Source organism: Rhinopithecus roxellana, chromosome 11, assembly GCF_007565055.1.
Source record: "Rhinopithecus roxellana isolate Shanxi Qingling chromosome 11, ASM756505v1, whole genome shotgun sequence".
Taxonomy (NCBI): Eukaryota; Metazoa; Chordata; class Mammalia; order Primates; family Cercopithecidae; genus Rhinopithecus; species Rhinopithecus roxellana.
Window position 1 is genome coordinate 42,599,340 of NC_044559.1, and position 15,063 is coordinate 42,614,402.

The window sequence follows — 15,063 nt, forward strand, 5'->3', positions numbered from 1 at the left end:
GTCATAGATTTGCATTTGTTAACTGACAGGCAAAACTCCATTTCCCTTTTCAGATCGTTGGTGGTATGAAAATAAATAATTATTCAAAAATTTGTCCAAGTTTTCTTTTGGAAAATTTGAAGCAAATCCTTCTCTCCATACATCATGAAGAAAACAGCCTAAAAGGTTTCGAAGTCCCCAGGATTCAGACGTTCTGAACGTCTTCCCTACTCAATACCTGTCATCCTTAGGTCACCTCCCAGTTTGCAAAGCTCTCTACCATGTGGCTCTTCGTTTGCTCCTCTGGGGAGCTGGTAGGGTTCAGAAAGGAACGATGATTCCATTGAGGTACCAGTAAGCAACCCAGCCAGGGCTCCAACCAACCGATTCGGATTTTCCGCTGGATCAACCTCAAACTGTCACAGGTACTGCTGGTCTCAGTCAACCCCTCTGGCAAGCCACCCCCGTGTGCAGCACATAAGACCCTTGGCAGCCCTGCCCTTCCTGCATACACAACAGCATTCAGTCAGCACCTCCAGGCACAGGAAACCATTTGGTAAGACACGAGTATTAAAAAAATAAGTTGCGTGACATTTATTTTGTCTTGTTAACATTAATATCTGTAGAAACATTTTTATTGTCAGTATAAAAATTAACAGGTTTTATTAAATACTTTCTCCAATTTTGTAACACATAAGATCAGTATAATCTGCATTCATCTTGCACGGCTATTGCAAAGTGAGTTGGTGTTTCAAAAGCAAAACACAATACTTTAGTACAGAAGGAACAACCGCGATTATTTTGTCTGATGTAGGTATGAGGCTGGATCTTTTGGTGAGGTCCTGCCAGAATCAGATGAAAGCAATCCCTTAAAAAGATGGACGTATCCCCAAAACTTTCAGCAGAACAACTCTGTGTTTCAATTTTCTATGATGGGACTTGAAGATCCTAACAGGCGTCTCTAACGCCAAAGAGTCTGGAAGCCATTATCAAAATTCACTGAAGAGAATACAGGCTAATCTGATTAATGTGCAACTCAGAAGCAGAAGGCCAGCTGCCAGAGAGAAGCACATTCTGCTATCATCTCAACTGAGGTCTGTCCTCAAGGAATGGATTAAGGCATCTTTTCAGAGGACACTGGTACCATTTGTCTTGGGAAGTCCAGTTAGACATTGCGTTGACGTAATGACAGGGTTGCACACCAAAATGAAACACCTTCCGATGAATGGGTTCTTTTAATATGGGGCATTTAGGAGGTCTAAGGACAATCGTCTGACAGCAGCATTTAAACACAAATAAATCAAAACTTCATTTTCCCCAAATTAGTCATATATTGTAAATATTTCTCTTTTCAAAGGATCTGATAGCTAGTTAAGTCCAAGCAATAGATTAACTAGTCTGCTGTGCTGCCTGCATAGAAATGCCACTTAAATTACACAAAAAACTATAAATGATTAATTGTTTTGTATATTACCAATTCATTAATAAATTAATGTTATACCATTTTCCCTGAAAGCAAAAGTATTTTTCCACCTCTGCTCGGTGAAAATTAAGAAATTCTGTGTAAGAACAGCATTTAGCAAATAGCTATTAAAAAAAGAGAGACCAATTTTCTAGGTGCATTGGGACATCCATTTAAAATCAATACAAAAAATAATTCCTTGTAAATATATAATATATATTTATACATAATTTGAATATATTTACATACATCCAGCACCTATATACTGCGTTTGTGCTCTGTAAGTGTGTGCTGACATAAATCTTCTCCAATTATTACAAAATTAACAAGGAAGGCAGAACATATGTCCACCTTGAGTCCGACTGGTCCACAGCCAGTACGCGCGGCAGGCGAGAGGGGTTACGTGGTGGCTTGTGGCAGTCCACTGCTCCAGACACCTTCTTCTCCTCCTGGTGAAGATTACAAGTTTTCAACTGTATAAATCTTTACACGTATGCTGATTACTTTTCCAATTATTTACTCCTCTGATCCATATATACAAGCGGAGACAACAAGCTCTGGGAGGCATGGTCTCCCTGCTCAGTGTAGCTAGGTTCCCGGTGCTGTCCTGTTTGGGGACAGACAGACACAGTCATTCATGTTTTAACACTGCCATTTATGTGTGGATACTGAGGAAGGCATGGTTCGTAAGGCATGGGGTCTGGAGAAAAAACAGAATCATCTCCTGAAGAACAAGAACTTCTTGTGTCAGGGTAACTAGGTGAATACTGTTCGAGAGGTTGGCTGAGGTCCAAGTATTCCTGAAAGAAGGGAAGAGAGACGTTTTATTTCATCTTGTGTCAGGATAACAAGGTGAATATGGTTCGAGAGGCTGACTGAGGTCCAAGTATTCCTGAAAGAATGGAAGAGAAGAGTTTTATTTTAAACACAAGCTCTTGAGATGTGGGTACTGAATGCGGGACAAGACAGGAGACCCCTAGAAGGTGAACAGAGACTCAGCCCACCTGAATTCCACAAAGACCTCCCCCTGAGACACACGTATGATGTACTCCGGGCTGCCCTTAGCTTTTCTCTTGAAACCCATCATAAATCAATGATTGGCAGGTAGAGAACAATAAAACCTAGTTGAGCTATAGGTGCCGGGCAGGCAACTTGACTTCACACGGACCTAACTGACCTGCTGAATCTACACCACCTCCTCACTAAAGCCCTTGCTTCAAATGCGAGCCCCAACAAAATGAAAACCAGGAACATGCCGTAGGTCCCCAGGCCCCCTTTAAGTAGTTGAGACCATGAATATTTATTTTCTGAATTACATTTTACTATTGTAGTTTCTGGGATAATTGAAGGGGAATACTTCTTCATTCAGTGGGTAATTTAACACATGTAAGTCATTACTCTCAGAAGCTCTCTGAGTTCAAAATGTAAACAGGTTCAAAAAAGGCTTGGATATACTCATGGATGTCAAATCCATAATGCACTGTTAAAGGAAACTTTGGGAAAATACAGGTTAAGTTTCAAAGTTTTGAAGGTTTGAGATTCAGAAAGTGTCCTCTGCTCCCCAAGGCATCCGGTGCTGGCTGCCAGAAGCCCTCTGGGTCACCCCAGGATGACACTTCCTCTGACTTGGGTGCCCACGGACTGCTTTATATGGCCTGAGGGCTAAAGATGGTCTTTAACATTGGTAAGTGGTCGAAAAAAAAATCAAAAGAAGAATAATATACTGTAGCATTAAAATGAAGAAAATTTATACACAATTACAGAAAATTCCAATTTCAGGATCCATAAAATTGTGCTAGAAGACAGACTAGAACACATCATCAGATGTGTTAGATCTTGAACTCATCTACTAGAACACATCTATTTACATATTGTCTGTGGCTACTTTGGGGCTACAGTGGCAAAGTTGAGACAGAGACCATAGGGACCGTGAAGCCGAAAATATTTACTCCGTGGCCCTTTACAGAAAGCAGTTGCCAACCCCTTTTCTGAAGCTATGAAAAGCTTTCTAAACTGGGAGCTTGTGGGTCTCTCTGCCTCCACTGGGCTGGCACAGTGGGGCAGTTCCGCTCACACATCCAGAAGCCAATGACTATTCTATGACATGTGGTTTTGCTGAGAGGGGGCAAAAAGTGCAGACCACAGCACAAACAGCCTCAGTGTTATCAGAAAAGAGCCCATGGAATGTTGGCAACTAGACATTTTTTAAGACACACACACACACACACACACACACCCTATAATTCATCACCAGGGTTGGCAAGAGAGAAAGTCCCCATCCCAGAAGGGGAATGTGTCAGTTCCAACAACATCAGCATTAACCACACAACTGGAAACAAACACACCCACCACATCAAAAGAGAACTTTTTGCTTACAATGATAAAAACGAAATTTTGTCCTAAATGGAACCATTTTTCTTGAGCATATGGTAATGATTTTCAGAAGGAAAGAAACTTCGATTTTTACATCCGTCAGACAATATGGCATTCTGCTTTTTTATTTTAGGATACTAGATACAAATTTCAGTATGAACGGATCCACTCTACATGCAAATATATAAATAAATCACTTTGAGCATAGACATGAGATCATTAAAATAGAACTTTAGTGCTTTTCCCAAGTTTTGTTGTTATTGTTGTTGTTGTTTTGTTTTGTTTTGTTTTGTTTTGTTTTGAGACGGAGTCTCGCTCTCGCTCTGTCGCCCAGGCTGGAGTGCAATGGCATGATCTCAGATCACTGCAACCTCCACCTCTCCGGTTCAAGCGACTCTCCTGCCTCAGCCTCCCGAAGTAGCTGGGATTACAGGCGCACACCAACACGCCCGGCTAATTTTTTGTATCTTTACTAGAGACAGGGTTTACCATGTTGGCCAGACTGGTCTGGAACTCCTGACCTCATGACCCGCCCGCCTCGGCCTCCCAAAGTGCTGGGATTACAGGCGTGAGACACTGCGCCTGGCCAACTTTTCCCAGTTTCTAAATGAAGCCATAAACTTTCAGATCTGATAGGAAACAAATAGGGATATCAGTAGATTCCAAGTCTACAGTTAAAGGAACTTATACTAGAAACAACAATTTTGGCAGAAGAAGAAAGGTGGTTTCTTTCCCCCCTTGAACCGTTCCTTTCAACTTCCGAAGGTCAGCTGTATTCATTTAAATGCAGTCTCTTCCTTTATCCAGCACAGGCCACAGTCAGACACATAAGATAAAGCTGCTGAGTTAAGACTTCATATCACTACATTTGATTATTATCTTTTAAGAAATCACTCTAAAACTATTTTCTAAATCAGAAATTAAGTGTATTATTTTCCTTCTAAAATATTTGGAGGACCTTAACATTTTTCTTGTTGAGACAATTGCATGGTTTGGAGTTAGTTTCCTGTGTAAAAAAACACTGTTGTGCATCCTCATTAAGTATCTCCAAACACATTCATTAACAATTTCTCTATCTTAAGATTTGACTGGACTTGATGGGTTTAACATCTTTCCTGCTCAGAGCATATGCTTTCCATAATTATAAAAGGCACTCTATCTGCATATTGAAGCAGCCACTAACATGGCTAAATTTGGACAATGAGAGACAGACGAGTGTTTATTTTGTTGGCAAAGATAAAAAATTATTATTATTATTTATTATTATTATTTGAGATGAAGTCTCACTCTGTCTCCCAGACTGCGGTGCAGTGGTGCAATCTCAGTCACTGCAACCTTCACCTCCTGGGTTCAAGTGATTTCCCTACTTCAGCCTCCTGAGTAGCTGGGATTACAGGCACACACCACCACATACAACTAATTTTTGTATTTTTCGTAGAGATGAGGTTTTGCCATGTTGGCCAAGCTTGCCTCGAACTCCTGACCTCAAGTGATCTGCCCGCCTTGGCTTCCCAAAGTGCTGGGATTACAGGCGAGAGCCACCGCACCCGGCAGAGATCATAAATATTTTAGGGAAAATAAATATTTTAACAAAAGGTACATGTTTTTATGTAAAAATCATGTAAGTTGCTCATTGTAGAAAACAGGGTATGTTTATATACACCTAGAAAGCGGCTGCAAGGCACATACCATTACCGACAGGATCCCATAGGATAGTATTGTGGTAAGAGAAGCTGGAGTTACAAAACTTCATTGTATTCCATCCAGCAAATGATGAGAACGTTATCAGTTCACCCACTAATGACCAAAGCACAGAATCAAACTTGCACAGGAATCCAAGCTCTTTCCCATGCACACCAAAGTCCTGCAAGTGAATACTGCTTCCCCTTTCCCAGTCTCCCACACACATCCTGGACTGCTCCATCAGCAGCTACACTGAGGGCGGCCTCGGGGATGTCCCTCTGTCTTTGGTTTCGTGAGTCAGAACTCACAAAATGAAGTTCTGAGACAAATCATGATTTCAGAGGAACCCATAGTTGAGCTATCTGACCCCTGTGGAAAAAGAATAAACAAGACCACAGACTCCAACCAACAGCCAACAGGGGAGTGTGCGTGTAAAATGCTATGTGTCTCACAAGCCAACCAAGGACAAGGGGCTTCTGGAAGGAGGTTCTTACCTCATTGGTTGTGAGAGTGAGAATTCGATCCAAGTCTTCTACCAACTGCTTGAACGTTGGTCTCTGGGAGGGCACTGCATGCCAACAGTCCCTCATCATCATGTACCTGGGAAAATTTGATTTCCTCGAATTAATTTCATACACACTAGGTACGTGGTTATAGTCAGTTTTAATAGGCAATAGGGGGACGTGTTGTAAATTAGGAAAATGCATCAGAACTTTCCGGGCAACTAGATTAGGAGGTCATGAATCACTTTCCCAAAAGTTTCCCTGCCAGTTCCTCCAAAAGGCACTTTGACTTATAAAAACAGCACGTAACCCAAAACATGTTAGGAAGGCATCTAAGCCATCAAGAAAGACACGTCTATGTGTTTTCCCTGGTATCCCTGGGCCACAGTGACATCTCACAATGGCATCACACCCTAAAGATGCTTTGGAGGCTGAAGGAGAACGCATATTTCCATGGGCTGGTCTCCAGTCTTCCCTCCCCTGACACCCTTCCCTGCACCAAAGCAGCTCTACTATTTATCTGTCCAGCGCTTTGGGTCTTAATGATTCTAGTTGACGAAGCTTCCTGAGTTTAAAAAAAAGTAAAATAAAATTTGAAAACTACAACTTCAATTTTTTTATGAATTAATCTGCCACCACTGGGCTGCACACTAACTTCCTGATTAACTCTTAGATAGGCCTAGCTTCCTAGGTCTTATCTTGATTACGGGTTTCGACAGATCCTCTATGTTAAAAGAAAAAAAAAAAAAACCAATAGGAATGACAAAGAGCACAATAAATGCCTTTATATAATATGCTATAAAATGTGGCCATTCATCAGACATCCACAGTACACCGAAAAGCACTCACGGGATTACTGATATAAAATCCCCATGAAATGATACACAATAGACCGCAGTCTCTGGGACAATCACTCTTCTTAGTTAATCCTGGAGGGGTTGAGGCAGGAGGCAGAGAGACTCCTTTCAAAGCACTGATTCTATTGCACCAGGCACACGTCACCAACACAACATAACTCTACTTAAAGTGTGAGGCAGATTTTGCTAGAAACCAGCTCATGGTTTTATAGGCAGATCTGGTGCTCCAAAGAGGGTACCTAAACACATTTTTAATTCTCTGTACTAAAACACAAGTGAGACCTAGGTAACCAAACACGAGTTCCTTCGCTCTGAGGAAATGTGGTTGGCGTCAATCTATAAGGGCAATTTTCAATGGTTCAAGAAGTTTCAGAAATACCGATTCTCCACTGGCCACGATGGGGCCAGGCGGGGGCCAGGCACAACCACTGGGGAAAGGCTGTGTTGGTTCCTTAATCCTACACCCTGCAGGGTGGCCCCGCGGCTTTCTAGCTTGTTTCCTGACCCGTGGGTCTTCCTGTCACTCCACAGGAGACTGCAGAAGGCACAGCACAGTGGCCCAGGAAGACCACTCTCGCTGGCTCTGCAAAGTCAGGAGCCCTCAGCCAGTAAGCCAGACACCCTCTGATCCAAAGCCCTCTCCATACTCAGAATAATGTTCTTTCTCTCAGACAAGTAATGGTTGTTGGTGTCGCTATTGAGCCCAGAGAGCTTCAGCCATTCTTCTTAGAGCATGTTTAGGAAACTAGGGGCCTTCAAAAACGAGGTACATCAGGAGAAGTATTAATGGTGTGGCAAGCCCACTGTGGCACCGGCAGGAAAGACAAGAGCGCTTACAGTTCGTTGGTGCAGTTGGCCGGTTTATCCATTCTGTGTCCTTCCTTCAGCAGCTTAAAAAGTTCCTCCACGGGAATCCCTGGGTAGGGCGAGCCCCCTAAAGTGAAGATCTCCCACATTAACACCCCGAAGGACCAGCTGCAACAAAAGGAGAAAGCACAGCATTACTAACCCATCCACACTGCCAAAACCTAAACATGCCCAGCTGAGACATAAACACCTCCTCACTTCTGAAGTTCAAAGACAAATGGGCCCTCCTGCAGTTCATCCCATGTGCTCTTTCCTGCCCCGCAAGAGCATCCCCAAATGATGATGACACGGGGATGCGCTGATGGAATTTTCCATCAATAGACAAAAAGGCAAACTGCCATCACTCTGGAATAGAGCTGCTTGTCTTAACTGTGGTGTTAGCAATGCAAGGATCTCAGTTTCTCAGTTTCAAAGCCTTTACACTCCTTTCCAACTCCCTATGTGCCTGACCCAAAGGTTGTGATCTGCCAGGATGGGCAGTTGACAGAATAAGGCCAGCAAGCCAACTCTGCAGGATCACAGCTGCCCTCTGTGGCCAGTGGAACATCTGCTGCACAGAGGCTCTGGAACTTACTAAGATCGCAAAGGCAGTCAGCACAAGGCTGGGGTTAGGATGAGGAATCACATGCCCCAGATGAACTGCACACAACAAAACTGAACACATCTCACAGGCCACAATTTATTTACACTTGACTCTTCAGAGACTTGGACTTCCTGCGCCAAGTTCAGGAGACTCAATCTCTGGGATGAGCAAGCTGAGAAAGCCAGGCTTAGCGATGTCATGGTCACTCTGGAAACTCACCCTTCTGTACTCGATGGCAGTGAGTTTCACTCCGCAGTTTTCTGGGGAGCAAAAGCAGCAGCACAGGACAGGCAGAACAGCCTCTGTGCCTCAGTTGCTCACAGCAAAAATGGGATCGTAAGGTCTTCTTTTTTAGGATTGTTGAGAGGACCAACTATGGTAGCACAGAATTCATGCCTACCCAGAACTCTTCCTGCTCATACACATAAAAAATAGTTCGATTTTTTTCACCCCCCGAGTCTTGCTCTGTCGCCAGGCTGGAGTGCAGTGACGCAATCTCAGCTCACTGCAACCTCTGACTCCCGGGTTCAAGTGATTCTCCTGCCTCAGCCTTCCAAGTAGCTGAGATTACAGGCACGCACCACCACACCCAGCTAATTTTCGTAGTTTTAGTAGAGACGGGGTTTCACCATGTTGGCCAGGATGGTCTCGATCTCCTGACCTCATGATCCACCCGCCTTGGCCTCCTAAAGTGCTGGGATTACAGGCGTGAGTTACCATGCCCAGCCTTCAACTGAATTTTCAAATCTAAAATGTCAGTTGGAGCCTGACCCAAATGGTTTTTTAAGTGTATCATAACAGAAATATTCTACTGTGCTTCTAGAATGCTATCAAGTATGTCAAAGCAAGACCAGACCTTTTTGTTGAGGGATAAACACAGACAGTAGACCCTGCGGAGGTCCCCAGCCTAGACCACCTCTCACTCAGCTCCACTCTTTAAGGACAAATCTGGGTTAGAGGGAAATATGACAAACTATTCTTAAGTGGAAAAAGCTCCAGGATTATTCCTTTAATGGGGTGAAGAATATGCCAAGAGCTTGGCGAATTAGATATTGGCTTTGTAGCTGCACATCCATGAATATGTTCAAGGGAAGGACTTCCGCTCTGGCAGGAGGAGGTCAGCGGTTCCACCTCCTGTGCTCTTTGAAGCCAGACAGATTAGTAACAGAGCATTGGTTATCAGCCTACCATAAAATCCGTCCTTTCTAAGGCCGGCTCCTGCACCTTCTACGAATGTGTGAAATGCAGCAGTCACCAAAGAAGGAAGAAAGGCAAAATACGTATAGTATTTTTGCAGCTCAAGCCCAGGAAGAAGTCAGAGAAAAGAGAGTTACTCACACATCACTCTGATGAGTGTATACTCTATCAAACAGGGCTTCTGGAGCCATCCACTTGACTGGAAGTCGACCCTGAAAATGTAGAAGAAAATGTAAAAACTAAATATATTAAAAAGAATTTATCTTAGCAGGCTCAATAGGGCTGTGCCCTGTTTAAGAGCTGATATTCTCATGGCTTTTGCTGGTCAGTCAATAGAGCAGAAATCAATCCCAATGAGGACCATACATAACGTGTGAGATGCACAGATTTGGGCCATTAATAAAATGCCATCTCCTTGGATTCTTTTATCTCCCTAGCACGCAGATCCTCCTTGACCAGTTATTAGGCTAAAATTGACCCAGTAACTTCCAAGCTCTAGTTTTTGCTATGAAAGTTCTTGATGAGAACCATAAGAAAATCCTAGCGGCTGTTGATTATTCTGTATATAAGTGTTTCACATTTACTAAAATTGACATACACAGAGGCTAAATTTGCATACTGAGAGTTTGTGAATAGTAAGGCAAAAGAACAGGAATCAGGGGCAGGGGAATGGGTCCCCATAGATCCCACCCAGCTCTCAACACTGATGGCCTTTCTCTTGGAACATTCTGAGCCCCACCCCCGCCCCCGCCCACTGTGTTACTGCCATTGACTTACATTGGTGGTCTTTTTGTAATAGTCTATATTGTTGATATCTCTGGCGAGTCCAAAGTCTGCTATTTTCATCACATTGTTTTCTGTTACCAAAACATTTCTGGCTGCTAAATCTCGATGAATACACTGAAATCAAGAAAGAACCAAGAGAAATAACAATTTCAAAACACTACAAGAACAAAAAGGAAATATGTTCATTTCTTAAAATGCAGATAGAAAAGATAGCTGATGTTAAAAACCAGTTGCAGTATACTGTAAGAAACACAGTGTGGCTGGGTGCAGTGGCTCATGCCTGTAATACCAACACTTTGGGAGGTCAAGGTGGGTGGATCACTTGAGATCGGGAATTCAAAACCAGCCTAGCTAACACGGTAAAACCCCATCTTGGCTAAAACTATAAAAATTAGCTGAGCGTGGTGCTGCGCACCTATAGTCCCAGCTACTCAGGAGGCTAAGGCATGAGAATCACTTGAACCCCGGAGGCAGAGGTTGCAGTAAGCTGAGATCACGCCATTGCACTCCAGTCTGGGTGACAGAGTGAGACTCTCAAAAAAAAAAAAAAGAAAGAAAAGAAATACAGTGTGGCTCTAAGATTAAGAAGACAGGTCAACTGGGATCATCTGAGAGCCTGGAACACGACATGTATTTGTTTTGGAATTATAAATAAATAGAATGATAATTTTGAAAAGTGAAGGTAGACTAAATAACCATATTCTCTTTTATCTGCAATTGTCCAGCCACACCGGTGTCTTCCTTTCAGCTGCTTATAGATCTGTATCTGAGCATCCTAAAATACTTTCTCTCAACACTTGCTCTCCTGCCCTTTACACCTGAATTTTCAGAAACGTTGGTTAAAATCCAACATCGCATCTTCTTCATTCCTGGTCACTTCTCAAACATTCTAACCTGTGTTCTGCTCTTGCCTCTACCTGAAGCTTATAAAGAGCCTCTGAATTGTTAGATGCAAATAATGTCCTCCTCCAACTCCTCAGTTGTTCCTCCTCTGTGGCTTCAGATGCTATTGATTTCTTGCTTTTTAAAACAGTCCCTCTGTTTAAGTTTTTTTTTTTCTTTTTTTTAGATGGAGTCTTGCACTTGTCGCCCAGGCCAGAGTGCAATGGTGTGATCTCAGCTCACTGCAACCTCTGCCTCCTGGCTTCAAGGGATTCTCCTGCCCCAGCCTCCTGAGTAGCTGAGATTACAGGTGCCCGCTGCCACCCCACCCAGCTAATGTTTTGTATTTTTAGTAGAGACGGGGTTTCACCATGTCAGTCATGCCGGTCTCGAACTCCTGACCTCAGGTAAGCCACCCGCCTCTGCCTCCCAAGGTGCTAGGATTACAGGCGTGAGCCACTGTACCCGGCCCCGCTATTTAGTTTTATCCTGTCCCCTTCTCTCAGCTGGCTCTCTCTTTCTCTCCATGCCCTCTCAGAATCTCTGGCTGCCTCTTCTCTTTTTCTGTCCCTTCAAATAGAGGAATTGTTCCATTAAGTTTATGTATTTCCATATATCCTCACGGCATTCATTCTAAACACATACAAAATATGCGCAAGTTCGCATCTCCATCCCGACCTCCCTCCTGAGACCCACATTCTCACATTCAACTGTCTATGGGACACTTCCACACTGACGTTCCCTTGACGTCTCAAATTCAAGGTTTCAACTCCTATCCAATGCTTATCCTCTTTGTCTCTCTTAATCGGAGAGCTATACACCAGTATTCTTTACACATTCCTCCCAAGTCCTGTTGATTTCAACTCCAAAATGCCTTCCCATGTGTCCATACCATGCCTTTCCCACTGCTAGTCCCTTAGTCCAGGACATCTTCACTGTCTGCCCCTTCCCCCTGAGACTTCCACGCTGCCCATCTAGCGGGTATCTACACTTCCAAACTTAGCCCTGTTGTACCTCCTCCATGTCCCATATCTAAGGTTCTTGAAATGACCAGTCATGTCCTTTCTTGGCCTCTACCATGGCCAATGCCCGTCTATCCACATTCTCAGTCCAGTTTCTCCTAACACCTGGCCTCAGCCTGAATGTGCCACATACACTGAAATATTAAATATTGCTACACAACAGCTAATTTATTGTCCTGACACTAACTCTTGGGTCTCAGAAAGGTCTAGCTATTACGACTTTTCCTTCCTTCCTTTTTTTTTTTTTTTTGAGACGGAGTTTCACTCTTGTTTCCCAGGTGCTGGAGTGCAATGGCACAATCTTGGCTCAGTGCAACCTCTGCCTCCCAGGTTCAAGTGATTCTCCTGCTTCAGCCTCCCAATTAGCTGGGATGGCAGGTGCCCACCACCCGGCTAATTTTGTATTTTTGGTAGACATGGGGTTTCACTATGTTGGTCAGGCTGGTCTCGAACTCCTGACCTCAAGTGATCCACCTGCCTCGGCCTCCCAAAGTACTGGGATTACAGGCGTGAGCCACACACCCAGCCTATGACTTTTCCTTTCTACAAATGATATGCTATTGTGAGCTGCTGCATTTTTGTTACACTTTAATATAGCAAGATTTCCACAAGATACAAGGTAATTAGGGTCCCCAATCATCACCTTCTATTTTGGGAAGAGATAAGACATAAAGAAGCAAATATCACCACCGAAGGCTTTTACACTGGTTACTGGCAAAGGTTAACTATCACACGAAGCATAAAGTCTTATCAATCCATTCAACAATGCTGAAATGGAGCCGATCTTCGGCACTCCATGAAATGGACAATTAAAAAGGGCAAGCTAAGTGATCCCTGAAATATAAATAAGGAACTGTTTGATTCCACCCTGACCACCAGCTATTCCTTGTGTTCACACACGTCTGGGCCCCCGGGGTAGCCTAAGCCCAGAAGCGGGAAAGCAAGAAAGCCACGCAAGCTTGCAATCCCTGGCCAGGCTGGAAGATTCGTCTGCAGCCCGGTTCCCAGTTTTGGAGGCCTCTTCAAATTGAACTTCCAAGCCCCGGGCCAAACTCTCCCGGTGGTGTGCTCCTACCGACACGCGCTCTGTATGTCTGGCAAGCTGTGTGGTCAGAAGAATGTGCTTCCCACGCACTGGGCTCCGACCATGCATTGGGGCTCAGCTTGCACAGAGACAATGCTGATGGCTCCCTCCACCATCTTCTCAGCAAGAGCCAGAGCCTAGCGTGGCCATCCCTCATCCCAGGTGCTAGGAAACATCAAACCCCAGCCTCTGGGTTGAATAAGAGGAGACTTGGAACCTACACCCGAGAAAAAGAAAGTAATCAAAGGCAAGCCAAATCCCCATCATCCACAGGAATGTGAGCTGTTCTCCAGCACAGAAAGCTGACCATTTTATACAATTAGGGCCCTGGGACAGTTTTGGTGTTCCACAGGGGGAGGTCAGTGGGTCACTAAGGGAAGGAAGAGCAACACCCCTATGACGTAGACAACATGCCCTGTGCCCAGTATGGCTGATGACATCGAATTCCCGTGGCAACCTATGACACGGATGGTTTTATACCCATTTTACAGGTGGGAAGCTGGGGCTTCACTAAAAAAACTGCTCAGGCCGGGCGCGGTGGCTCAAGCCTGTAATCCCAGCACTTTGGGAGGCCGAGGCAGGCGGATCACGAGGTCAGGAGATTGAGACCATCCTGGTTAACACAGTGAAACCCCATCTCTACTAAAAATACAAAAATTAGCCAGGCGTGGTGGCAGCGCCTGTAGTCCCAGCTACTCGGGAGGCTGAGGCAGGAGAATCGCTAGAACCCGGGAGGTGGAGGTTGCAGTGAACCGAGATAGTACCACTGAACTCCAGCCTCGCTGAAAAAGCTAGACTCTGTCTCCAAAAAACACAAAAATATCTGCTCAGGGCCAGGCTCGGTGGCTCATGCCTGTAATCCCAGCACTTTGGGAGGCTGAGGTGGGCGGATCACTTGAGGTCAGGAGTTCAAGACCAGCCTGGCCAACATGGTGAAACCCCATCTCTACCAAAAAATAGCCAGGTGTGGTGGTACATGCCTGGAGTCCCAGCAACTCAGGAGGCTGAGGTAGGAGAATCACTTAAACCCAGGGGGCCAAGGCTGCAGTGAGCCAAGATCATGCCACTGCACTCCAACCAGATGACAGAGTGAGACCCTATCTCAAAAACAAAACCAAACTGCTCGGGTTTAACACTTTGAGGGTTAACTGGGTTTGGGATTTGGTTAAAAAAGTAAAATTAGTGTGATCTGAGCTAAAAATAGCAAGGATTTTATAAATTGTGTAAGGCTTAAATACCCTATTATCTTATTATCTAACTGCATTGCTGTATACACCATGGAGTTTTTTCACTTCTCTGTCTCCAGTCCCCAACCCGCCCCCAACATTCACACACTCACACATGCACAGGTACACGCACAACTGAAAGCTGCTGGAGGCCAGGCACTGTGTGCTCATCTCAATCGGCCCAGCGCTGAGCACAGATGAACCTAGTACATCAGTAACAATGTAATCAACAGTTCTCTTTTGCCCCTTCCTTCAGGCAAGCATGTCTTTCTCAAGCCCACGACACCCCCATTGTGAGGGGATGGGTGTGGGAAAGCCAGGGCTGGACCCTTTCCCTGGTTCTTCATTCTCCACCTTCACGAATAAGCCCTCCATTTTTGGAAGCAGAGCCTCACAAGGGGACCATTCTTAACATCTTCATCTACCACCATTTTCAAACCTATGCTGGGTCCTTCACTGCGGGTAGCCTCCAGTAAGTGCCTTTGGAACCATGTAATGTCCTAAAGGCCCATGCAATATCCCTTTTACCTTGGGCTGTTGCTCAATGTAGAGGCAATGA

At 44.5% G+C, this 15,063-nt stretch overlaps 1 protein-coding gene across 10 annotated transcripts in view; it reads right to left on the minus strand.

The window, feature by feature from the left end:
- Nucleotides 1–547: 547 nt before the first annotated feature.
- Nucleotides 548–15,063, minus strand: part of FGFR2 (fibroblast growth factor receptor 2) — a 121,459-nt gene continuing 106,943 nt past the window's right edge. For 8 of the 10 annotated variants that reach the window (XM_010380504.2, XM_030941195.1, XM_010380502.2 and 5 more), the window contains 5 exons: nt 10,282–10,404; nt 9,646–9,716; nt 7,695–7,832; nt 5,992–6,097; nt 550–2,241 (listed from right to left, as the gene is read on the minus strand). In XM_010380504.2, the coding sequence (XP_010378806.1) occupies nt 2,077–2,241; nt 5,992–6,097; nt 7,695–7,832; nt 9,646–9,716; nt 10,282–10,404 (603 nt within the window). In that variant the 3' untranslated portion in view covers nt 550–2,076. Of the gene's footprint in view, nt 2,334–5,991; nt 6,098–7,694; nt 7,833–9,645; nt 9,717–10,281; nt 10,405–15,063 lie in introns of all 10 variants that reach the window. The other 2 variants (XM_030941191.1, XM_030941192.1) reach the window with 2 other exon arrangements.